Raw genomic sequence first — 27,239 nt, 5'->3', positions numbered from 1 at the left:
TTCATTAAAATAAAACACTTTCGATATTTAAATGAGAACATTAAAGGCAAAATCTAGACATTCTGTATACTCAAAAAATATGCTATTACATTTTTTCAGTAATTCAGTAAAAAGCTGTGTTACTCAAAATAAAGCAAGACGTTCTAAATTAAAATTTTGAAATTGTCATAAAAGATATAGATATTTCTCAGTGCACGTGTATCCTATTGTTCTCAAAGCTTTGTTTAATTGTGAATAAATCGACATTATTTGCGCGACATATTAACTCACAGATGGTGGCGAACTCGAACTAAGCAAAACTTACCGGAAACAGAGGAGCGCCGTTAACGCACACACTTTCGGCAAATCTCACTCTGGACGGCTTGCTTTTCAATCTCGCTCGTTTTGTTGCAGACAAAAGAGTTGATTTTCGCACACCTTGTTGTTCAGGGGGTTGACAGACAACTAAGTTGACAGTCTTGGTGCAGGATCTCACCATAGAAATCACGTGTTCTCGGGGAGATGATTTCACGTCTTCTCCGTTAACCGACAGGATTTGATCGCCCGGAAGAAGCTATCGAAATGAAACGGATTAAGTTAAGTCTGACGTCAAAGTCAAAAAACGCTTGCGGAAAAGTTGATATCTTGAACTTTTTCGTCATAACTTAGTTTCTTAAGAGAACGTTTAAATTATAATGTGTAATTGTGCAACTTTGACCCAGAAAACCTCCAGTTAACTTTTAGGTAAGTATGGCACTTTTTTTTCGAAATCTGAAATTACGGACTTATTTGCATCCTCTAAAACGCTGAAATCCCAAATTTTATTATTTTATCTCTTTCGATAAAAGTGCTAGATTGCGTCAAAGTAAAGATATTTCGAAATGGCATACTCCTGAGGACTATAATAGGGGTTTCCGCAAATAAATGAAATTCTTTTTGTGAGGAGGACTGGATAGATTGTATCTTAAATGGGCAGTCGGTCTAAAATTTTAATATCTTTTCAAAGTTGTTTCTTGTTGTAATATATTTTGCTGCCAATTTAATTATACTACTTTAGTTTTAATCACTGAAATCCCGAAAAAGTAAAAATATTTTTTTTTGCTAATTGCCGAATCGTTTACATTATCAACCCCGAATAACTAAATCACATTTTGAATCGATTGGCTATTTATAGAGTTTATAAAGGATGTGATAAGAAAAAGGTGTTTTTCTATTCCAGTAACAAAGCTAAAAAATATAATTTCTTAATGTAATATTTTTTTTGAATTTTGAAAACGAAAAAATTACAAAATTTGAGATATAGGCGTTTTAAATGTACAGTGTTTTCAGATTATCAATAAAGAAATCGCAATTCAATTAGTTTAAAAAAAGCTTTACCAAACATTCTACGCTCATCAGGTTAACTTAATGGAAATGTTCATAATTAATTTCTTTTTAATTACTTAAATTTGTGTTTTATCGGATTTGAATTAATTGAACTCTTTGGCGTTTGTTACATAGCGCATTATTTGGTTTCTATACCAGTGGTTCGAAAATCCTGCAAAGAATTATTTTCGAATACGCCAATATTCTGCAAATTTCTAAGGAACTTGTCCGAATTTTGCTAAGTAGTTTTTGAATTCGCGTTTATAATAAGTATGGGATTTTCCATCTCTCGATAATTTTCTTATTTGCACTAAAATTTTTGTACAAAACAATTTTCCGATTGTATTTTAGATTACATTTAAGTTTCAGCTTTTTTTTTCAACTTTAGAATTTTTTTAATATGCGCTGTTTGACAACATGATTCAAAACAAAAGGAAAATCTAAATAATTGTAATCCTTTGAAATAAGATGCCCTTATAAACTATTTCAAGGAAAACATATATGTTACTGAATTTGGCTGAACTGTCTATATGTGCCTGTAAATGAAAATCAATTAACGATTCTTATATCACGAATTAATCTTTGAATACTGTATCAAACTGTATAACAGATTATTACATTTAATTCCTCGCCCAGGTTTTTCATACAGATAGCGTTTAACTAAAAAAAACTCGCACTACCTCGCTATTTAATAATTCATTTTTAATATATAATGGCAAGGCTAAATCATCATAAAATTATGAGCAGCATATCGTCCGTAACACAGAGGTACGCTGAACCTGGAGAAATTTTAAAAAATGATTCATGGGTTTAACACTTTTGTTATAAACAATGAAAGCTAACAGTGCTATAAAATTTTGAATTTTGTATTAAATTAAATTAAATTATGAAACAAATATTATTCAATTTTTTTCGAAAATTATAGGAGAGAGGTATAGATAAATCTCAACAATTTTTTTAGAAGATGTCATCAAATAAAATTTCATAATTAACATTCACACATAATTTCAAGCCTTAGAAAGTAGAAGCGCATCAATTCATTAAAGCTATACTTTTCGTGCAACCTCAATCACGAAAAAGTAACGATGATCGTTTGATACTTGTTCCACATGGATAACGACCGTGGAGGACCTCGAAAAAAGTCAGCAAATATATTATCCAACTTGAGTTCCTTGTGAAAGAGTATCGAATTTGATTTACCCCGAAGCTAAGGGAAAAATGCTAAAGCAAATTCCGGGAATAGATTGAAAACTTAGTCCCGCACACCGCATTAAATTTACTACCTGGCTGATCTGGATTAATTGTTTTTGTGATGCTGCCTGTTATAACGCTGAAAATTGAAGTTTTGATTTTTAAAGCAAAGAAAAATTAATACGTAGAAATTCACTCGGAGTAAAGTGAAAACTAACTTAAAAGAGCAATTTTACAAAAGATTATGTTAAATATGGAAGTGCTTCGGATGAAAATGAACCTGTAAAAATACGTAAAATTAAAATATTTATCATGGAAATGTATACCAATCATTTTCTACGTTATAGGGCAAAACTCCTTTGCTTGTTTTTAAATTGGTTTTCACATATGTCTTAAATTCAATTCAAGTAATTTCACTTTTTTTATCATTCATATGAACATATGAACATCCAGTAACCTCTTATTTAGTGACATAATTAATAGTCTACAAATTTTAGATGTTTTGATTAATTTGTTAATGAGAATGGAAATGTTCTACTCTTTAAAGTACAGACTAACTACTGTCGACTGAGTAATAAAAATATTTTAAGGCAAAGGAAGTCGAAAAAAATGTAAAACCGCGGGAATTACAATTAGAAATTAAAAATACTTGGCAAATGTTTGCTTCTAAACTTTTAGTACCTCTCACCTTATTCACACTGGGGCCTCCCTCTGTTACGAACCTAACTACCACCGGTTTTTCGGAACCAGCGACGAATCCAAATCCAAGGCTGGGAGACCTTTCCAAAGTAACCGACCTAGGTTCAGGTTTTGGCAACGGTTCTAGGCCCCGAAAGACAGGAGTCTCGTAAGTGGTCGTTTTATTTACATGGCTGAAATTAAAACAACATATACGGTAAGTCAAGCACTTTTTTTTTCAAATTGATATTATCGCGAAAATGAAGGTTGCCCCCCCAGCTCACATTGACGATCATAATCAATCTAACTACTTTATTAAGCAAAGTGAGCTTTGGTTTTTAGTTCCCAATTTTACAACCAGAACCAGAAGTATAATATTTAAGTTAGTGATCAAAATGGTTTTCCTTAATTAGTTTTGGTTAGTTGGTTAAATTCTGCTAGGAACCTGGTCTTGGTGTACTAACTTGAAATTTAGACAATCACTTTAGCAAATTATTTTGATGTTTTGTATTATAGTAGGCATTACTTAAACTTAAAACTAAGAAAGGACCTGAACCGCTTTCTTGTTATATTTAACCAAAAATGGCCACAAAAAGTTTCAACAGGATTTTCATTTTCGCAATACAAATCAGATACCTAAATCATAATTTGTGGTTAGGGCTTTTACATTATATTAATAAAACACATAAACTGTGTTTTTAAAGAACTGTAATAATAATGTTTATGGCTAGAGTGAAGTAGGAATAGTATATTAGACAACAAGGTTAGGACTATTACATTTTATTAATAAAACTCATATTAGACAACAAGGCATTTTAGCCACGAGTTACTTAAAAAATTTACTAAATTCTAAACATGACTTTAAAATGTCAATATTATTAGAATATGGATAATAGTCTGGATTATGAACTGGCATTTTTTTATACATAAACCTTGAATTAGTTAACTCTACGAAATATAAAGCGCAACAAGTAAAATGGTTTGTAATTTGCAATGAAGAAAAAATAATGCTATATAAATCATAAATGAAGTTCCACAAAAGCAATCGCAAAGACCACTTTCCAGAATTTTGAATCTCGGGGAAACTGGAAATTAATTTCACAAAAAAATAAGCCACTAACTGTTTACTATATGGTGTCTATTATTTGTGTCAGACGAGTGCTCAGTGTTGTAGCAGTTCCTTCTCTCGATGGGGATCGAATATTCGACAGGATTCAATGCTCGTCACAATATTTTGGATGTTGCCATCTTACAGCAATTTTACAAGAACTTACCCACGCAAAGTCAAGATATTAATGCTAAATAAACAATTTTTTTGAAACGCGCCTTGCGAAAGTTTACATTCTGTCAATTAATTCAAAATATTTCTATGCGAATCGACACACGAATCGATAAAAATCCTGCGTTTTGCTTTAACAGTGAACGTAAATAAAATCGACACGTTGTTCAGTGCAGTGTGATTGTTTTAATTGCGAGATTAAAATAAAACTGTTATCCCTACCGTCAGCGACCGTTAATTTAGGTCAACCTTTTGCATCGAACAATGGAAACCTAAATTGAAAAATAAATTTATATGTATTTTGCAACAACAGAGAAAACAATTTAGAACGATATGCCCTGCAAATATTCGATTTGTTTGTTGAACTTTAGATGTTTTATTTATACGTCGTCTCATCTCTCCGAGATGAGTCAGAATTTCGATTTATTCTCGAAATCACGTCCAGTTGAGATTTATTTCAGTTGATATTCAAAATTAATAATAATTTTAGTAACAATAATAAATAACTTTTATTCAAGTAATGTACCATTTTTCAAATAAATTAGCTTCAAAGGACAACGCAAAGTTCACTTCGATACAATGTGTTCTTCCACGCTACGCCATATAAATCACAAATCTATGCAGGATGCAGTATAGAGATTAATAAAATATTAATAATAAATAAATAAATAAGATGTAAGTATAGTACCTTGCCAGCAGCTAAACGTCGAAATGCAAAGACATAACACAACCTTGGATAGCGTTATTTGTTAATGTAACTTCAAGAGAAACTGAACAGAACCATATTTAAAGTATGAAAATCGATACGAAAAGCAATTTTGTTGTAAAGATGCGAGGGATTTTTAGGTTTTGTGATATAGCAAAGCACTGTAAAAGGTGCGTCTGTACGTATTCAATCAATGCGCGATCTAAAACATGACATCACAATAATTTAAAATTGATAAAACTAAAGATTCACAATTCATTTGACGGAGTTTTTAACTTTGAAATATTGCTATAATTTGGAATGTATTTATCGAATCTTACGAACCTCGCTCTTAAATATTATTTTGTTCAAAGCAACATGTATTTTAATAAACAATAAATTATTATGATCTTCAGTCATCAAGTGATTACTCTGTCCAACACAATAATCATATAATTTCTTCTAGTGGATAATCCTTCAATTGTCATCAATATAGATAGATTATACAGCATATTAATTTTTAAATACAATGTTGAAGCAAAAATTTCTATTTAAATTTGAAAATCTCCCATTCCAATACTGAAGTATTTACCTAAATTTAAAAATTCTTTTTAGGAGTTTACAAAACGTTCTGGTGTCCACACCATAAAGGGTTATCAGGTGGAGGAGTTTTACTGCCAAGTGTACCAGTTAAATTTTATTTCACACAAAAAAACAAAACTTTTCATGCACACTTTAAATGGATTTTCGTATCTAAACTGCACCAAATGGAAATGGAAAAAAATGTTTTGCTATTGATTTTTTTTTGATAATCTTTCTGAGCAGTTTTAAAAACTACAATAATTAAGAATTTTTTTTCTCAACGAAACAATAAATTTAATTCCATTCACTCACTTTATGTAGTATGGTCTACCGGAATCATCCACCGCCCGTTCCCAACCGTAAGGTAAGGTTTCGTCTCCTGCCTTCCACGCTTCTGCCGGGGGCAGCCATCCTGCTGTCCTGGTCACGTGACTGAAAAGAAAAACATCTATAAAGTAAAGGCGAAGCAAATCTAATGATGATGCTAATTTCTTTATTTGTCCAGCGGAGAGCAATACATTTTTCCAACCCCGATTATTATCCATAGTAAATTAAATTACTGCTTTTATTATTACATTTAAATTACATTGTTACATTTCTTTATTGATTTTGTTAGGGGGTGTGGTCTAATTACCGAAATAGTCAGTCTATAAAAGCAAGAAAATTGCCAATTTTTACTGGCGATATCTAGAATACATTTCAATTTTGGTATAGTATAATTTATTAGAAAATTTGCTAATGCCTGGGGCTAGGAGTAAAAAAAAATGAGTATAATTTACCAAAATACAAAGACAAAAATCTATTTACCTATTTCAATATTTTATTACCTGTGAAATCCAAATTCTAAATGATCGAAAATGAGACGAAATATTATGTCTCCAAGATTCTAAAGAGAGTCGGTGTCGATACAACCAAAACAATTTTTACTAAGATGCGCTCACACCTATTGCGAATAATCTATTTTTTCATTTTTTCCAGAACATACAAATGAAAGGAATCGAATTATAACGCCTAGGAAGAAAATTTCATAACGATTGGAAAGATTTCTCACTAGACCCGCCGCTGTGGACGAAGCTTTTTATCACATTGCTCATCATTCCGATGAACATCAAGTTTAATTAAATTAGACGCAACCATTTTAAAAATATCCGTATCTTTAAAGTGAACTAACTAGCGGAAAATGTGTGTGAGCAAGTAACCGGTCTCTGTGAAAAAGGCCAACAATACATTCCCGCTCCTAATAATATAAATTGAACATCTCTTTAAAAATCAATTTTAATAGCTGTTGCACTATAACGATAATAATGGAATTTAATAATAACGAATATTGGAATTTTCTCCAGAATTTGGCGAAATACGATTTGCTGTATAAATATGTCTTGTATAAGTTTGACATGAAGTATTTTTATTTAATTTAATTTGCACATATTTTTAAAGATTTCGTTCGCCGCGCAACTTTTGTAATAGTTATTTCTTAAGGAACCTCAAGACGTCATATAATGGACAAGTTCAAGATTTCTCAAAAATTATTTGGATCTAAGGAACTATAAAATTGCCTCCTTGGGAGCTAGGGAATAAGTATAGGACGAAAGCTGACCTCAACGGGGGCTACATTTTGTTGCAATTATTTTATATTGATCTTATATGAGGTCCGATTTATGAGGAAACCATTTCTCCAAATTTGCAATTATACAGTTGTACAAATATCCAAACCTGAGTTGCGCCATTAAAATACTAAAGTCCAATAGTACCCAAACTGGAAATGTGAATCGTTAATGAATCTGAAGAAGACAATGCAACGAAATCGGTACTAATTGGCGTGTTGGTATTGCAGCATTGGCCTTTTCAACTATTGCTACGCACTTGCCACCACCACCAACGCAAGCAAGCATTTTAATGGGTTTGTATCCAAAGTTAAACATTCAAAGTCGTAGTCGCTAATTTGCTTACTTCGTAGACTGACAGTTGCATTAAAAAACGTTGGATCCGTGTGCCTCGTGCACTTGGCACGAATTCAATGCAATTAAAGTCACTTCCGCCAAGAACGCTCGCTGATGTTTCCGCCAAATGCATTTGTAAATTGTTTTTGCTCACTGTAATTGCCTTCTATCCACCACGTTATTTTGATTGTGTTTTAGAGTCTCCGCCGGCAAGGTAATATAGGAGCTTTCTTACCAATATGAAATGAAATAGACAATATATGCACAGATAAAAATTGCAAAATTTTAAGACCACATATTTAGGTGAAACTCATCTCATAAAAAAATATCCTTTAATATATTTGAGATTGCTTTCTTATAATTTATGTACCTTATGTAAAATCAGATTTTGGGTAATATTTAGGGTCAGAATATTATTTGAGGTGAAATAAAGATACCAGTTTCCACAAGATTATTTAATTATTGCCAGAATATTATTCATCTAAAGGTCTTTGAAATAAGTTTTATATAAAATTATAATATAATTTATTTATAATAAATTTATATATTATATTATGCAACAAGTGCGGTAAACGGCATTTGAGTCACGAGTTAATTTGACCCGCGAAGAGCGAGTATTTAATAAACGTGTGACTTAAAAAGTTAACTAAATCTCGACATCTTTAGATCAAGACAATGAAACCTTTTTGTTCTTAGCATTAGGAGATATGTATATAATCACAATGGGACTAAAATTAAGCATTTTATGTTTTATATGTAAAATAGAAGCGTTATAGAATGGTAGCAAACCTTGGGGTATGAATTTGTCGGAAGAGTCTAGAACTAGTTTTGATGCGAGCGCGTGCTGTAATTAATTCTATTTAAGCGGCATTCCACAGTTATCACGGAGAAACCCGAATAGAGTATGCCAATTAGATTAGACTTGGACAAGTTTGGAAACTCGGTTTCTTTCATCTCACAATAAATTTAATTAGGCGCACTCGATTTACAAGAACGCAATTTGCTGCAAGTTTAATGTAATCCCTTGACGATAAACATAATTTTGATACTCCGATCTAGTTTGCCTAGGGTCAACTTTCGTTGCTCTGCCAAAGAAAGCTAAATGTTTTTTTTGCAAATATTATAGAACGATCAGTTTAATGAGCCATCTATTGAACTTGTTGAAAATCATTCACTTCAGAATATACATAAAATGCGAAGAAAACATTGGTATGTTCAATTTGCTTTTAAAAGTAGTTTCGATACAAGAGAGGCCTTGTTTAGCATCCAGGTTTTCATGCAACGATCATTAGATGGAGTATATGTCTGTTTCGTAGATTACGAAAAAGCACCTGACACTGTTCAGAATGATAAATTAATAGATATACTGATCAATATAGACCTGGACGGTCGGGGCATTTCATAGCCAACTTATACTGGAACCAGACAGCTGACATACGAAGATGTGTGCTCTCCCCCCTTTTATTTACTTTATATGCGTAAAAAATCTTCAGGGAAGCCGTCAAAGAAAGAACAGAGGGTGTAATTGTTAATCGGATCGTCATCAACAATTTAACATACGCCGACGACACGGTCTTATTATCAACAGATGAGGATAATTTACAGCTACTTTTATCAGCGATAACAGACCATAGCCAACAAATGGATCTACGCTTACATATAAAGAAAACCAAATGGATAGGCGTCAGTAAAAACAACAACATAACTAATAACTTAACAAATATCAGCGTAAATGGAGAAATAGTGGAGAGAGTACAACCATACAAATATTTGGGGTACTGGGTAAATGATAACTGGGACTCAACTCCAGAAATCAAAAACAGAATAGAGCAAGAGCAACAACAAACAACGTCTAAGAACATGCAAAATGTGTTAACCAACAGAACCTTAAGAATACACTTATTACGTTTTACGACTTTAGCATATTATTCTACAGTATGGAAGCATGGACCGTCAGTGAAACATTGTGTAAGATGATTGAGGCTTTCGAAATATGGGCTTACCGGAGAATGTGGATGAAGATATTATGGGTGGGCACAGTGACCAATCAAGCGGTTCTGCAATATACAAACAAAGAAAGATACCATTAAAAGAAGAAAGCTGGAGTATTTTGCCCACGTAATGAGAAATAAAAAATATGAAGTGCTCCATACAATCATTCAACGAAAAATAGAGGGAAAATGTGGTTCTGGTCGCCTTGGCTCCTAATTTCGTCAGTGATATGCATCGCTAATGTTCTGGGAGGACACGGCACTTGAAGAAGATCTAGTTTCTCAGCAAATAAGAGGATTTAACTACTTTCATCGGAAATTGTAAAATGACCCTAGTTTTCAATAAAACATCTGATAAATTTTTTCTTCGTAACCCATTTGAAAATATGCGCGATCCCGAATTCAAATTCTAAAACTAACATTAAATATAAATCAATGTTATTTCAAGTGCGACAGCGGGAAATAGCCGCCGCAAGAAAACGTATGGAAGTATATGAAGCTCATATTGAACATTTGGTAGGTATTTAAATACGTCTGAACATTTTATCGAGTACCAAATGTGAAAATATCACGTGAAGAACTTATTCTCAAAAGAAAAAGAACAATCAAGACTTTTGATGCAAAAAATTAAAAAACTAATTTGCAAAAGTGATTTCAATTAAGTAATGCCAAATATGTTTCCAAATAAGAAACAGCAAACATTTCTCGTGAGCAATTCAGTAAAACCACTTTTCTCCTGATTTGTAAACAGTCTTCCTCTATCGAACAGTACTATTTGAATCGACCTATATTAACCAAACCTCTAGAATCATAAAATTCCCTACCGTTCTCATAAGTAATTTAATTTGGCCAAACAAACAATTGTGCATTTCTACTTGACTTGTTTAGGACAATCAACTCCTTGATTTTTCTTCAATAAATTCTCAGACAATGATTTAAGTCGTCTGCCACGAAAATTTCAATTATCTTATTGTGAAGGAACGCGTAGGTCAAATAGCGCTTTCGTCGGAATGCAGGGAAAATGCTTTCCTATCGCTGAAATTTAATTCATATCGAATGCTAAAGGTGACGCTCGGAATATTGAATTCTCAAACTTTCTGGTGTTTATTCCGTTACACGCACTACATTCGAAAGTTATTTCTACTTCTTCTGTTATCTATACTAATCTCACTAAAAAGCCAAAGTATAGAGAAGAATAAAAACAAGTGCTAATTTCCTTTAAATTGTCAATTATATATTGTTGCTTGTTGTATAATTATATAATATTTGAACCTAACAAAAAGAACGGTTAAATTGTAATAAAAAACCAAAGAACCATTAAAGTAGAAAAAGAGCAAAATACAAAATATGTACGAGTTTATACACTCCTGACAAAAAAAGAATAATTCAACAATATACCTCAAAACATCAAATCAATTTTTTAACGTGTCATGAATTTTATGACTTTCTAAGTTTCCATACGCTTCTGTAGTATATAAAAGGTCAATAAACTTTATGGGTAGAGCCATCTAAATTTTCATAGAAATTATTCACAAAACCAGGTGGTTTTATTTATTACGTAACTGTAGCTCCAAAAAATTACTGCAGTCGTCGTCATTTTCAGTTATTTGCGAAGTTCCAAATGTGACGAATAATAGTCTAGGACAGTTTACCACTCCCAATAAATCTGTCTATATGGCAACGAACAACAATTTGCTCTACATCTGCGAAAGCACGGAAACCGTGATTTTATCACATAGCGTACATAACATCAATTAAATTGCCAGAAACTTGCTTATTTATATCGATAACCGTTTTTCGGGATATACTGTTCCAATAAAACAAGTAACTTTGGTTTAACGATATTAGATGGTGCTAAGGTAGATTACGAGTATGATTAAACATTTTCGGTGTATATATTATTAATTAATAATCAATAATAAAGTACACAAAGGTTTAACTCCTGAACAACGGCCCATTCAACAGAAATTATTGAATTTCAGGGAATATAAATGTTGTGGACGTGTTTCTCCAACAAAATTTTTACTCCCCAGAAAGAAATTTTTTTCTGTTGGTCATGAATGACAGAAATGGAAAAAAGGGAGAGAATATAACTTAAAAATGTGTCTCTTTTGTCTTATTCAGAATATTTTTGTTACTTACTGTTATATTATATAAATATATACAATACATTATATTATCAATGCCGATTTTGAAGACGAAGCTTTGAAAGAGATTGAGATTGCAAGACACGTGCTTATTCAAACAGATCTCTTTCAGGTTTCTAACACGAAATTTATACAGCCATTTAGACTAACAAGACATCCTGTTTAGCAACTTGTGTATATCTATGTTTTTTCTATTATATTCGAAATCATGAGACCTGTGGTCGGCGGTAACCTTTCTCGTTTTCATTGTAATAAACTTGATAGTAAATACTACAAATACTTTTAGGGCCGCTATATTACGTTGTAATTCTATGGATAATGAAAGATTAAAATCACATGCGGTTTTTTGGTCAGTCAGAATATATGGGGGTGAGGATAACATTACCCCCCTGTTCAGAAATTTGCAAAATATAATATTTTCTCCCTGTTTCATTTCCAGAGAAACTTTTAGGGAACACAAATCTTAAAATCTCTCTAGGGAGTCAAATTGTTCATGTTTCCCAGAGCAGCTACACTTTCGTGATTAGGCTAGAACTTCCGTCACTCAAAGCTGACTTGTTTCGTGACTCCAGCTTCGATCTGTCGGACTGCGCTCTCTCAAATTTCAATCATGACAGCAGCGTTCGCACCCACGAGTAGTTCTATGTGGCCGAAAAATCAAAAAAGGTTAAGTGTTGTGAAAAAGCGAGTGTTATTTATGAAGAGCTCTACTGCTACTTTGCCAGTATTCTGTATAGTATCTGATATATATGAGTATATGAGTATATGATATACTTGAATACAGCTTACCTACATGGTAGTTACATTTCCATCATCAATTTCAAGGGATCTACTAACCAATATGAAATTTAATGCCCTAGTCTTCGATTGATGTTTGTGGTGCTGCCTATAAGACTGTTGAAGGAAGGTTAATCAGAAAAACATGTTTCTAACCGCAACTTAAGGGCGAACTAAAGTTTAAATGAGTTGAAAACGTTCGCCACTAATACCCGAATGGAATAAAAAGAATATAAAAGAAATGTGATATTTAACAAATCCAGGAAATACCTATCAATACAAATAAATTTCCAACCGCGCCTGCGATATTTATTATCAGTCTCAAACTGCTGCGAATTTAAAGTCGTAAATATTACAAAGTACTTTGCCGATGGGAAATTTCAGCCAGTCTCGCCAGTGCTCCATAAAAATCGACCGACAAAGTGATTTTACGTTCGGTTAGCCTGCCTTTTCCGACCAATTTTATGTTTACCTTCTGCGAAAAGATCCAGGAAATCGAACCGTGACGTGTTTAATTTCTTTCCAGGTCAGCGGACATCAATGTTAATTCCGGAAAGCTAATCTTACTCGGATTATTAATAGGTCTCGCGACCGATACAACAATTTGTCATATACAACATAAATCAAAGTTATATACGATTGGCAATTAACTCTACAAAAAAGAAATGTCTTGAATACTTTAAGGACAAGTTTCAAATTTTGGATATTCCAGAGTATTGTGCAACAATTTTGTTAGTAATAAAAATTTGGAAAACGCAATTGTATCCATCTACCAGCCAACAATTCCATAGAAAATTTAAAAAATGTAAAATATCCACCATAGATACAATACTAAGAAACAAATATGTAATAATAATATATTTATTAATTATTCAATTTACAATGCAAATTATTCAATAATGTAAACATACAGGAATTGCAAAAGAGCAGGTGAAAGCAATTACTATTACTAATTAATAGTTTGTATGAGTAGGCATGAAAAGTGTAGCAAAAATGTCATTGACGATATACATTCGAAGATGAATTAAAATCAGCTGCCTTTACTTATTTTTAACGAGAAGAAAAACTTCTTCGGAATCTGTTATTTCTATTTATGTAATTTAATATTTTCGGTTCTCCGTATTTTCCAATTTTCCAAAAATAATCTGTGAGATTTTTCGTGGTCCCTTGGTTTTCCTACCAAAGCTTTCAGCTGCTACTGAGGCAGTCATCTTCAGTGGAACGTAGATTGTGGCGCGACGACTGAATCAGTACTGTTGCCGGTTGTCGAAGTCATACCTGTTTCAAACCGCTCGGACGGACGGCGGACTGAATGGCTGTTTGAGCGTCCGGACCCCCCTCCGTGTTGTTAGTATAAGGTTTTGTTTGCGTTTTTTGCAGGACGTTATGCCATATTTTGTTTACTTGTAACCCCTCTTCAACTGTGTTGAAATTGTTTTTGTGTTTGTGTATTTCAATTACTTCTCGATGTAGTCTTGCGTGGTAATGTTTCTCTGTAGACAGAACTTCGATGTTGTCGAATTTGACGTTGTGATCGCCATTAGTAAACACGTGTTCTGCCACCGCAGATTTTTCTATTTGTCCCAAGCGACAAGATCTTTTGTGTGCAGTCAAGCGCGTAGATATGGTACGTTTTGTTGTTCCAATATAGACGTGTTCGCATGAACATGGGATTCTGTATACCCCGGCCGAAGACAGCGGGTTTCGGGGATCCTTGGCCGATCTTAAGTATTGTTGTATTTGTCCTGTGGATTTAAAAATTGAATTTATGTTATGTCTCGCCATTATTTTGCCGATCCGGCCTGTTACTACTCCGATATATTGGAAGAAATCCAAACCGTCAGGAGGCGTTTCTTTGTTAGGCTCCCGTCTATTTTGGTTCTTCGGTCTTATGGCCCGTTGTGTTTCGTTGGTTTTTTAACCATTTGCTTGAAGCGCTCTCTCTCTAAATGTCCTAATTCCTCCGACAGATATTCTAGTTGCCCTGTGGACTAGTGTTTTAATAACTCCTCTCTTTTGTTTTGGATGGTGGTTAGATTCTTTTTGCAAGTAGCGGTCCGTGTGAGTGGCTTTTCGGTAAACTCTATGTCCCAATCTTAGGTTATCGCCTCGGTTTACCATTACATCCAAAAATGGGAGTTGTCGATCCTAATCAATTTCCATAGTAAATTGGATTTTTGGATGTATACCGTTCAGATGCCGGAGGAAGTTCTCCAATTCTTCCCGACCGGGCTCCATATGACAAACGTGTCGTCGACGTACCGTAGCCAATGGCTAGGTCGTTTTTTGGCAGTTCTTAGTGTCGTTTCTTCGAAGCTTTCCACGTAAAAATTGTCAACAACGGGACTAATGGGGCTCCCCATAGCGACTCCGGCTCTTTGCTCGAAGAACAAATTGTTCCACTGAAAGTACGTGGTCGTGAGGCTAAGTTTAGCTAAATTCGGTGAAAATCTTTCTTCTATCTTAGTGATGGTTTCGCGTAATGGGACTTTTCTGAACAGGGAAACCACGTCAAAACTGACTAACATGTCCGTTGGTCTTAGCACAATGTTCTCGATTATTTCGTTAAAGTGTCCCGAATCCCGTACGTAAAAGGTTGTAACGATTTCGACAAGTACTGGGCCAATTCATACGTCGGAAATCCAATCGCACTGACTACCGGTCGTAACGGAATGTCGGTTTTGTGGATTTTTGGTAATCCGTACAACCTCACAGATTATGACGCCGTCCGTGAAAGCCTACGCAATTATATTGAGGAAAAATGATTCTAAGGAATCGTTGGACGTAAATTCTCCACAGATCGTTATGTATCTTAAAAATTGTGTCAAGAAGTAATAATATATTGGATTTAAGTATTTCATCAACACAACACTGTATCATTTCAGGCGTTTCTGATATTTTGGTGACGCATAGTGATCGAATATTTTAACAGCATTTTAACGCTTGCGGGTTTCGATCACCACGTCTGACGGCATTCTGATGTAGTCGTGCTTTTTTGCCAAAAAATAAATCCAAAAACTAATTGTCGTAGAAAAAGCATAGAATACAAACTTCTTCAATTACTCGTTTATTAAACACTCGCTCCGCTGGGCATCTCTCGTGCCTGAACAAACTCGTGACTAATGTGTGGTTAATAAACCTTTTATTAATTAATTCTTATAATAAGCAAACTATCTAGATCTAGCTGCTAAAAGCAACAAATGCTGTATGCATTTTGCTTTACTGTATAGTTTAGTGCTGTTGCTCAATTAGATTGTAATAAGCAAGTTATAATCAAATGAAATTACTTACGACGGCACATGTGATACTCGTTAGATGAAAATATGTGATTAACTCGCAGAAGCCAAGAAAATAAAATAGACAGACACAGCAGTCATTAATAATTTATGTTTTCCTGCCTGTAGATTATTCAAAAAAGAATATTTGAGGTTTAACGGTGGAGTTTGGGTAAAGCACATTACTATATTGCAGAAAAAAAAATCACTATTCAAATTTACCTTTCAACAATGATTACAACAATATCAGGCGTGGTTTGAATTGAACGCAATCAAATTATAAGAAATTTCACGGCATTGCATTCGTTACGCTATAAGGGTCACTCATTATGGTCAATGATTTCCACTCGCATCATTTTACAATGGCGGCGCATAATTATTATCTCGTGACACGTTATAGCTAAGGAAAACTATTTCGCGAATTTATAAAATATCAAAATATTCTCCGAGCATTGAAATATTTATATTGCTTTCTGATGTTTAAACGTCGTGCAAATCCAATACACACAGTCAATCCAAATTTAAGTCCTAATAAATGAATGTAACATGAGTCCTTTCAAATTCAGAAATGAATAGGGCCAAAGATATAAACTTACCGCGTAAAAGCCAGGACAAGTTATAAATAAAGCTTGGACTCCCGGGCGTATAAATCTATAAAGCAGCCCAAGATCGCAGGTAAGCTTGCTAGTACAAGCTGACAAAGGGCTTGTGATAGATGTTTCAAACCTAGTGGGGATAACAGACATTCACCCGAGTGTTTCGAAATAAATGAAATTTATAAAACGATCGAAACTGTCCATATATAACTTATATCCTATCGAAGTTTAGAACAATTTGATCGGTTAACAGGGAGCAAAATTTCATAATTACAGCAACGTTAAATCCAAAGAGTAAATCGATCTATTGATTTTATATCAGGAAAATTGAGTGCGAAGTAATACAAAATTGATAAAACATTCATCTTTTGTGGATCACTAAGTTTTATGATGTAGGATATAGATACTTTTTCGCAGTAGTATTGGGGGACTGAAATAACTCGTAATTCAAAGTACTTAGCTTTTGACGACCAACTTATTCGACCTGTTTTCTATTGCAATTCAAATTTGTAAACATTAGTTAGAGTTAGAGTTACAGGAAATGCGCTATTGGCGCTAAGTATCCAGTATAAGGATTTTTATTATTTTTGAAATCCTACCTCGTATATGAGTAAGATCACGTCAAGTTGACCCCCCATTTACCACTTGATCATAAAAATTTAATCTATATATATTTTTTATAAATACTTATGATGGAAAATTGATCCCCCAAACGATTTTTTAAAATTTTGATTTTAACATTTTTTTATAATAAAAATTTTAAGCACTTTTAATTAAAAAATGGATTAAAAATCGACTGTCAGAGATAAATGTATTAAATTTTCAGCATCCATGGTCAAATATCTATACTATAAGAATATATTAACGACTTAATATTATTTGTTTATTTTCGTATTATTAACTAACTTTTATGTTAACAAATGAAAACTTAACTGATTTCTTGGTCAAAAAAATCATGTTTTTTTTATCGGTTTTTATCCATTTATCCATTTAAGTTTAAGATTCCGGAAGAAAATTTCACTGCTCTTCATTACTTTAAATAAAATGAATTTATTTATGACAGCGCGCCGGGCGCCGAGCGCTGTAGAAGCGCCGGGTTGCCGAGCGTCTCGAACTGGTTTGAAGGTTTTATCAGGGATAATTTAAAATAATAATACAAAATATTATTATAAAAGAAATTTTATTATGATTTATGTTAATTTTTTATAATTATTAGTAATAAAATTTTATTTTTTTTAACAATGTTTTTTTTTTAATTATTTTTACCAAACAGCATAAATTTAGAAAAAAAAATTTAAAACTGTTTTGGTGTATATTTATTTTTTCTAGGTAATTTAGTAAATTATTATTTTTAAATTTACTAGTCAACACTCCATCTTTAGTTAACAAAAGAAAAACCGCTCCGTTACGATTGTCATTTGTTTTTCGCGTATCCTAGCAAGTAAGTTTATACGCAAAGCATGAAATAATTATTAAAAATAAAAGCTGAAGTGTTGTTGAGTTGTGTTTTTTTTGTTAATATTTTATTATTATAATTTTTAATTGTAATAATTATATTTTCTGTTTTTAAAATTTAAATTTAAAATGGGCAGAATGAATAAATGTTGCAATCCGTTAAATAAAAAAAAGCACAATTATTAAAAAAATAGTTTTAATTACATCTCATCGTGCTTGCCAATTCAGAGCCTGTACAGGAGATTATATGTGCAATTTTTGTGAGAGAGCAATTTGTCTTGGCCGCGAACCTGAGATACATAAAAATACATACAATAAACCTGTAAATAATGATCCTATTGATACGACTGAGCCACAAATAGATAAAATTACAGATGATGATAAGATCCGACTTTCAAGTATGATTCTACTAATAATCAACTGAAAATTGAAAATATTAATAAATTGCTGTCGGAAGTTGATGAACCACCGATAAAATTGAGATGAGTGTCAAGTGTTGGTGAGTTTCAGAAAGCTTTTTTCGCTTCTGTAAAAAAAATGAGTGGTAATGATATTAATGATAATAACTCCAATGACGTTCTTTTAAATAATTTCAAGTCTACTTTTGATCAAAAAACTAGTAGAACCGAGAAAATCCAAGCTTTGACTACTCTTCCGCTGGATTGGGCCATCAAAATGATACGACGTGAGTTCAAAGTGTCAAAGAGAATCGTACAAGCTGCTAAAAATATTAGAAAAAATTCAGGATTTGCGTCACAGCCTGACTATAAATAAGGCAAAAGTCTGGACAATTCAACACGTGATCGCGTGAAAAATTTTTATTTATCAGATGATGTTAGCCGTGTGATTCCTGGAATGAAATATTATGTTACGGTTATGGAAAATGGTAAAAAAACACAGAAACAAAAGAGACTCTTACTATTTAACATACATGATTCATATAAAAAATTTAAAGAAAAATTTCCTGATGAAAAAATTGGAATAATGTATGTGTACGCAAAATTCACCAAAATGTAAAATTACAATTACATGGACTAAAAAATGAACTGAAAAAAAAGGTGATGATTTTACTGAAAGTTCCAATGACTTGATTCAAAGCTATGTTTGCGCGCAACTTACATCATTATGTTTTTTTTTTCGACCTGTAAAAAGGGTCCAGAAGTTAATGCTGTTATTGTAAGCTGTAATTGAAAGCCATGAGATAAAGGAAATATCGTTTAGTCAATGGATAAGTACCGACAGGAAGGAAAAGGGTTAAATATAAATAATTTAATTTCATCAATACTTTCTTTTGAAATTTTGCAGGACTGAAATCGTTGAAGCTACGTATTCAAAGGAAGATTTTTTGGCTGAGTTGGGAAATAAATGGTCCAAGCTGTTAAAGCATGATTTTGTGGCTAAGTCTCAAGCGTCTTATTTCTCTAAACAAAAAGAATCTGTTGATGATATAGAGTTTATAGTATATCTCGATTTTTACGAAAATTATTCTTTTTTTGTTCAAGATGCTATTCAATCACACCATTGGTCCAATGATCAGGCTACACTTCACCTTTATGTCATCAATGATAATTTTGTTGTGATATCAGAAAAAGTTAGTCACGATGCAAGTTCAGTATATTTATTTAATACTAAATTGATAGAATTTTTGAAAATTAAATTTGGTTCCAATAAAATTAAAAAAATCAAGTATTTTTCCGATGGAGCAGCTTCACAATATAAAAAAATATATAATTTTTTTCGCTACATTTCATCGCAAAGGAGCATGTGATGGCTTCGCAGGGAATGTAAAAAGACAAGCTTATCGTGCTAGTCTCCAACTTGATAAAAACAACCACATAACAACCCCACTTTCCTTTTTTCAGTGAGCCCAAAGCTCTTTTAAAAAAATTGATTTCGCTTTCTGTACTATTAAAGGTCATAAGCTACATGAAAAAAAAATACCAACCACGATTCGAACGCTTAACTACAATAAAAAATACTCGTCAATTTCATTATTACAATTACAATAAAATGTTTTTTTTACCAAGAAATCAGTTAAATTTTCATTTGTTAATTTAAAAGAATTAACAATACGAAAATAAGCAAAAAAATTTATGTCGTTAATAAATTCTGAAAGTATAGACATTTGACCATGGATGCTGAAAATTTCATAAATTTATCTCTTACGACCGATTTTTAATCCATTTTTTAATTAGAAGTGCTTAAAATTTTCATTATAAAATTTTTTTTTGTTAAAATTAAAATTTTAAAAAATCGTTTGGGGGATCAATTTTCTATCATAAGTACTTATAAAAAATATATATAGATTAAATTTTTATGATCAAGTGCTAAATGTTGGGTTCACTTGACGTGATCTTACTCATATGTAAGGGCAGCCTTTTAATTATTTTTTTTTAATTTAATAGTGATGATATTTGTGTTAAGTTAAAAATCAATCATTCGGGCGGATAAAAAATGGCCTAAGCCTTATTGTTCACCTAATCTTCTACTATTTGGATACATTGCTATTATATACTGCACTACAATTAGTGGAGACCAAAAGTTAATCGAAAATGGGCCCGACGGAAAAACTTATTCTTTTCCAATCTGACCATGTTGATTTTTCATTAGTTTTGGAAAGTAATCTAAGAGATAAGAATGGCATTAGTGGATTTTTAGCGGCAGAAAATATTTAAAGATTTTCCATTATTTCAATAATTGAACATTATTTTCCCAGGTAATTGGCGTATAACGAATACGATAATATATTCGAGGAGAATGTACCACCTGACAACAACAAATTTACGAAACCGGCAAGTGGATGTTCCCGAAATATAAATCGATACCGTCAGCTCGTCTAGTTCAGCATTGTAATATGTCGATGCTTTAAAAGCAATCCGGCTCCTGTTGAACATTAATTGAGATTATTTGATAGATAAAGTGGATCATATATACGGTAATTGCAACGAACGTTCGAAGAAAGTGGAAGCAAATAATACAAAGTTTGAAGTTCTTAAAGAATAGATTGTTTCCAAAGTTATTTATTACAATATTATTTAACAAAACAGTGAATTTCTTACAAGAGTGGACGTCGAGGAAAAAAACTAACTTAAAATGAATAATCAAATTAGCATTCACTATTCACTACCAAATTTTCTGTTAAGGGTGAAATTACGTAATCAACAACACTACAGCCTAAAAATCTTTACCTGTGCTCAATATAATACAGTCTGAGCCCAATTAAGTTTAAATCATGGGTTGAAGAAGTCATTTTCGAACGAGTTTCGTTCAATAATCGTCAAAATTACTTATACCCTAATATTTTTAGCATATCACGTCTCATCGAGACTAAACAAAATACTTTGCAATCGAGCTTCACTCTTCAAAAAGAAAATCAGTTTCATCGCCTGAAAACAGGCGAGGAGATGTGGAAGTGTCGTAAGGTTATACAAAGAAGTAAATATAATTCAGGTGGTAGTTAAATATATCAAGTAAAAGTAATTGTTTCAATTTTGACAATTGAAAGTCGAGATATTATGCTCATGTTTTTCATGCGTATCTATTATCGCATTAAGCATTCACACCAGGGCATTTATCAACACAAATTAACATGGACGATTTTATTAAGGAGTTCGAATTGTTTTGCAATAATCGCTGCTCTGGGTCGGTAATCACCAAAACTGAATTTTGGCCGAATATTCAATTAAGTCGAAAAGATCCACCTGATAGCCTCGGCTGCTGTCAATTAGGGTATCGATTACCAAAGCTTTCTATCGTAAGGTAAAGTTTAAACATCATTCTGCATTTCCAATTGATCGACAATATAAGCCTAAGAAACCGTTGTTCTACGAAAGGTAAGGTTTCTAAGGTCCCAAGCTTATAGATAATCAGTTAAAGGCGATGAATTTCCAGCTAATGTTAATAAAATTCAACAAAGCTATGAAAAAACTATACCATGAGGTACTTATTTATTTATTAAAATTAAAATTGTTACTTACAAGAAGTTAACTAACTAAATTAACTAGGTCGGACATGCTTTAGGCTATTTTTCGCATTCTTTACACTACCAGAAAATTCTACATCATGGGTATTAAAAAGTCTATGCAAGCGAACCAATAACTGATGAATTCATGTAGCAACCCTGAATGGAACATAAAATAAATGCTTAGATCGGGTCCTATGATTAATTCTAAAATTCAGTTTTGGAGTAAAAATTTTGTCTGATGAAATTCTAGCTTTTTAAACTAAATTAAACCGGGCTAGCATATTGATTACTGAACGGATAATGATGCAATACAAAATCTTAAAGGCAAGGTGGTGACAAATCAACGCTAAACCTGCTTATAAAACCTATAAAACCCAAGCTCTTATAGCCCTTAGCTGTTATATTATTTAAATGATTTGATAAAGTTAGCCTACAATTAAACAAAGCCTCTAAATCTCTAATTACATTCCACTTTCTTAAAGGCATGGAAGTCAAGGATCAATCAAAATTAATTGTTGAATGGAATGGAGTATACTTCAGTGAACTGGTAACCCATCTTTGACTGTCATATTGATGAAACTGATAAAGTTCAAAAGATTTTTTTTTGCAAATCTTGCCATTTAAAACAAACATAAATATTTATAATGCAGATGATTAAGAATTAAAGTCCGGTAGTTGAAATTCCTTTGGTGGTTTCACTAGAAAAACGTAGAGTTCTTTCTAACGTGTTACTTTCTGCCACAATATTAGAAAATATCAACTTTAATTCCGTTAGAAAACCTCGGTATTTTTTTTTCAACTATAACAACCATAGGCCATTGAACACAATGATCAGATTTTTTAAACCATATTATGTGGACGCATTTGTTGATATTCTCAGTGCTCTTTAAAATCTTGTTAAACGATCAGTTCAATTGTAGTTTTTCGCTTTTTACAAAACCTTTGTCTTTAGTTGCCCACTTCAGTTTTTAAGTCTACTTGTACCAGTTCTATTATTTTGAAATTAATTCCGTTATATGTAATTTAAGATACTTATATAGAGGCATTCGTTTATATTCTGATCCAAAACATTTAATGACGGACCAGCGATAAATTGGATTTTTACCATTACTGTTAGTCTTTGACATATATACAGTCTGTCGCGTTTTCCATATTCATACCGCATTCAATTTTTTTTAATAGTACGCCGTGTAGATTATTTTTTTTATGTAGAACGCAAGTTTCAAACACCATCAATTTCATAACATTAGCATTTCTATCGCAAAGGCTTTTGCAATGTTAGATAGTATACTAGTAGACTTTGTATAATCTGTTAAACCGTAAGTATTTAACAAATATTTTCACGGGAATTATAAAGTGAAAACCAAGGTTATGTTAGAATTGTCGTCGCAGCTTTTCCGATTTTTCGCTTTTAAAAACGAACGCTAACGAATCAATTTCGATTACAGTGCCCGAAGACGCAGATCTAAATTTGCACTCGTATTTTCCCACGTGCATTATATTTGAAATTTATTTTCAGATATAGACTTGCTATTTTAAGTTGAATTGAACGGCTTCTCTAGAATTTCGGTCGCATCAAATCGACTAGAAACCTTTTTTTTTACATTATCTTTAGAAATTTATAATTTGACCCAATCAAGATGTCAACAAATTTAACCCAGATGAAAATAATAACCACAATAAATAATAAATTATCTTTAATAAAATGTAACCGTAGCTGTTACCAAGTCGACGTGTTAAGAAAATCACTGAAAACGACCGAAAATAAATATATCACAACCCGGAATGTTTTTGCTCCAGTAAATCCTGCTTTAAATCTTTAAGACGTACATTTTCCTGGGGAAAACCTTCGGGGAATTTCTATTACATTTCCTAGATCATTAATCAGTCTTTGGATTTAAAATATATTTGTATGGCCGTACGGCCAGTGTGTACTTAGATCTTGGAATTATCAGTAGCAGCATGTACTAAAAATTGAATCATATATAAAAATGCTACATCGTGATAAAAATGATCAACACGAACAAAATACTACAATAAAACATACAATACTGTCAATTACGCTACATTACAAAGTCTTACATTTACAAAGTCTTCTAGACACAATTATTCTGTTACCTAGTTCTGTGGTTGCTAGAAACTACTTTAACAATAGTATATAGGGTAAAGGGTAAATAAACAGAACAAGGAAGTGGGACAATAACTTCGGCAATTTTTACCCATATTGGATTTTCAGACAGTGCTGCTAATTGTCGTTCCTTGTTTATTCGTCGGAGTTGTCGCATTTTATTTCCTAAACTCCTTCCTATTATACAGGGTGTGAATTTAAGCCAGCAAAAAATTTCAATTTTTTGGCTAGGAATTTGGAAAAGATAGAAGCTAAAGTTCTTTATCACGTTGAGTCAGTCACTAGGTCAACCCCTCACGGCGTTTTTTCATTTTTTTTGGTAAATTTCGTTTTTATTTTAAAATACACAATTACGCAATGTTTATTAATATTGTTTTTTAATGTAATTGTTTAGAAGATAATTTATAAATGTTGGTTGCTTTTTCAAAAACATTATTTTATTTGAAAACTGCAAGTTTTATGAAAAACAACACAGGAGACAAAAAGAGTTATAATAAACCTCGTCTATCGAAAATTGTCTGCAAGTTTCTTAAGTTTAGTTAAGAAGAATGATGGGGGTAGTCTAATTATAAAAAAAAAAAAAAATATGCAGGAAGCGTGTTTTTATAGATAATATTTTATTGTTTATTTATTATCTAAACAATATCAACATTATTTTTCCGCGATTATAGAGGGATATCTGGTTCGCATTTGTCCCAACGTTTCTATAACAAACTACCCTTTATTTTAAACAAGCAATCACCTCCTTATTTTTTTCGCATTTATTTTGAAACACCCTGTATATCGGAAATAAAGAAATCCACTATCGAATTTAAGAACCTAACTGCATTTTGTTTTATCCGATTAGGGAAGTGGGCGGTTATATACACGCCTCTATACTTTGATTCGAAAGCATACAAACATCTATTTTTATAGTCTCATATACATCCAGGTGGAGAAGATAAATATAGAATATAAACGGCCGCCTGAACACCCCGCATAAAATTTTATACACGCTGAATTATTCTTTTATACGTGTTGTATAAAATCGCCAAGGGAACGCCGTTGTTCCCTGCTTTTATTAAAATAAACTGCACAAAATGAATTTCAGTTTAGCTCCTTATTAATGGGTTTCAATAAAACTTTCCTAATTAGATAGATAAAAAACGAAACGGACTAAAGTATTTATGAGAGAATAAAGTGCTTTTTGCAAAAAAAAATAATAATTAATGTACGAGGGTTAAACTAATAAAAGTGGAACAAAGAACGATTCTACTAGAAATGTATAAGATTTTGTTGAACGTTTTCAATAGGGATGTCAAGAACTTTTTTTTTTTAACGCTTTAAACTACCCAAGTAAACATTTATATTTAAATTAATGTATTAATTAATTATTTTATTTAATTAATTAAATATAAACGTCAATGGATAAAAATACAAAATACAAGGGGTTTGGAAGTATATTGGCAATATATATTTTCCAAACCAAATAGAATAGAATGTATTAACTAGTATTAATTATCAAAATTTCCCAAAAGAATCTATGAAAAACTTTTTTTTTAAATAAACTTACTAAAAAATATTATTAAAAGATACGATAAGAAACAAGTTTAAAAACATTTGATAATAGTTCCGAATTAAAATAGTTTAACCATATTATATATATATTTATATATATATATATATATATATATATATATATATATATATATATATATATATATATATATATATATATATATATATATATATATATTTGAATTCAAAGGATATCGGGTAGCGGTCCGTGGTTAAGAGAAAAAAAAAAACAAAGAAAATAGAAAGCTCCTTTTTTCTTTAACACTCAATATTTCGTCAATTTATTTGTTGACTTCTTCAGGAGTGAACTAAAATTTAATGAAAACAACAGGTCAAACTATATAACAGACAATTAAAACAATCGTGAGAAATACTTACAAAATTAGAGTCTACCACATAGTTCCTCAAAAACCATACTTTACAGTTAAGGTAAATGAACGAAGCGACATAATGAAACAAACGGATAAACACTTAGTATACAATTCTTAATAATGGTAGGCAAAAGTTGCGCTAACGGGGGTAGCGAAAAAAAAACAAAAAAACAATCCAAAAAAAAAACAATCGATCTAAATAATGACAAAAAAAAGGCATCAAAATAACCTACTCCGTGGATCAACAACGCAACGCGAATACGCTACTCGGTGGCCGAACATTACATTATCTGTGGTTTAACTGAAAAATGTTACAGTATATATTGCTTATTTGTTGTGTATCAGACTTGTAATTAATTGAATCTTTGTTTTTGTTAATATGGCACATTTCAAGAAACAATCGGGCTTTATAATTATTGACACATTGCAAAATTTTTGGATTGCTGTAGTCAAATTCATGTCCTGTTTTTATGTAATGCTCAACCACTGCACAAGTATTCTTATGAATACGGCAATCAATTTTGTGCTGTGTTAAACGTTGTTTTAACCACTGTGAGGTCTGTCCAATATAACAGCCTTGACAACCCAAACACGACAATCGATATATGACATTACAGTTATATAGTAGCGGAGTTGGATCTTTCACATTAGAAAAAAGTTTAGAGACTTTTTCAGTATTATATTTAGCAATTTTTATTTCCTTGAATTCTTTGAAAATATTTATGATAGAGTCTGTGAGGTTTTTAATATAAGGTAACACATCCGAGCGTCTGGTTCCTCTGTTGGACCATTATTAAGAATTGTATACTAAGTGTTTATCCGTTTGTTTCATTATGTCGCTTCGTTCATTTACTTTAACTGTAAAGTATGGTTTTTGAGGAACTATGTGGTAGACTCTAATTTTGTAAGTATTTCTCACGATTGTTTTAATTGTCTGTTATATAGTTTGACCTGTTGTTTTCATTAAATTTTAGTTCACTCCTAAAGAAGTCAACAAATAAATTGACGAAATATTGAGTGTTAAAGAAAAAAGGAGCTTTCTATTTTCTTGGTTTTTTTTTTCTCTTAACCACGGACCGCTACCCGATATCCTTTGAATTCAAATAAGTTTAGTACGGTCGATATAAGAAGAAATTCCAAGTGTTTATATATATATATATATATATATATATATATATATATATATATATATATATATATATATATATATATATATATATATATATATATATATATATATATAGCATTAACATAAAACCCAAATTGTGTACATGTTATT

The 27,239-nt window shown here is 32.0% G+C and overlaps 1 protein-coding gene across 1 annotated transcript in view; it reads right to left on the bottom strand.

Moving 5' to 3' along the window:
- LOC132700450 (FERM and PDZ domain-containing protein 4) overlaps positions 1 to 27,239 on the bottom strand; it is an 85,259-nt gene that overhangs the window by 12,539 nt on the left and 45,481 nt on the right. Inside the window, exons 3-5 of the mRNA XM_060667774.1 lie at positions 6,072 to 6,191; positions 3,224 to 3,407; positions 305 to 553 (exon numbers count right to left, since the gene is read on the bottom strand). Coding sequence (XP_060523757.1) covers positions 305 to 553; positions 3,224 to 3,407; positions 6,072 to 6,191 — 553 coding nt within the window. The remainder of the gene's footprint in view (positions 1 to 304; positions 554 to 3,223; positions 3,408 to 6,071; positions 6,192 to 27,239) is intronic.

This window comes from Cylas formicarius, unplaced genomic scaffold, assembly GCF_029955315.1.
Source record: "Cylas formicarius isolate icCylForm1 unplaced genomic scaffold, icCylForm1.1 PGA_scaffold_4__25_contigs__length_36172078, whole genome shotgun sequence".
In the NCBI taxonomy this organism is placed as follows: domain Eukaryota; kingdom Metazoa; phylum Arthropoda; class Insecta; order Coleoptera; family Brentidae; genus Cylas; species Cylas formicarius.
Note: the sequence above shows the minus strand (reverse complement) of the source record. Positions and strands in the feature narration are given on the sequence as shown.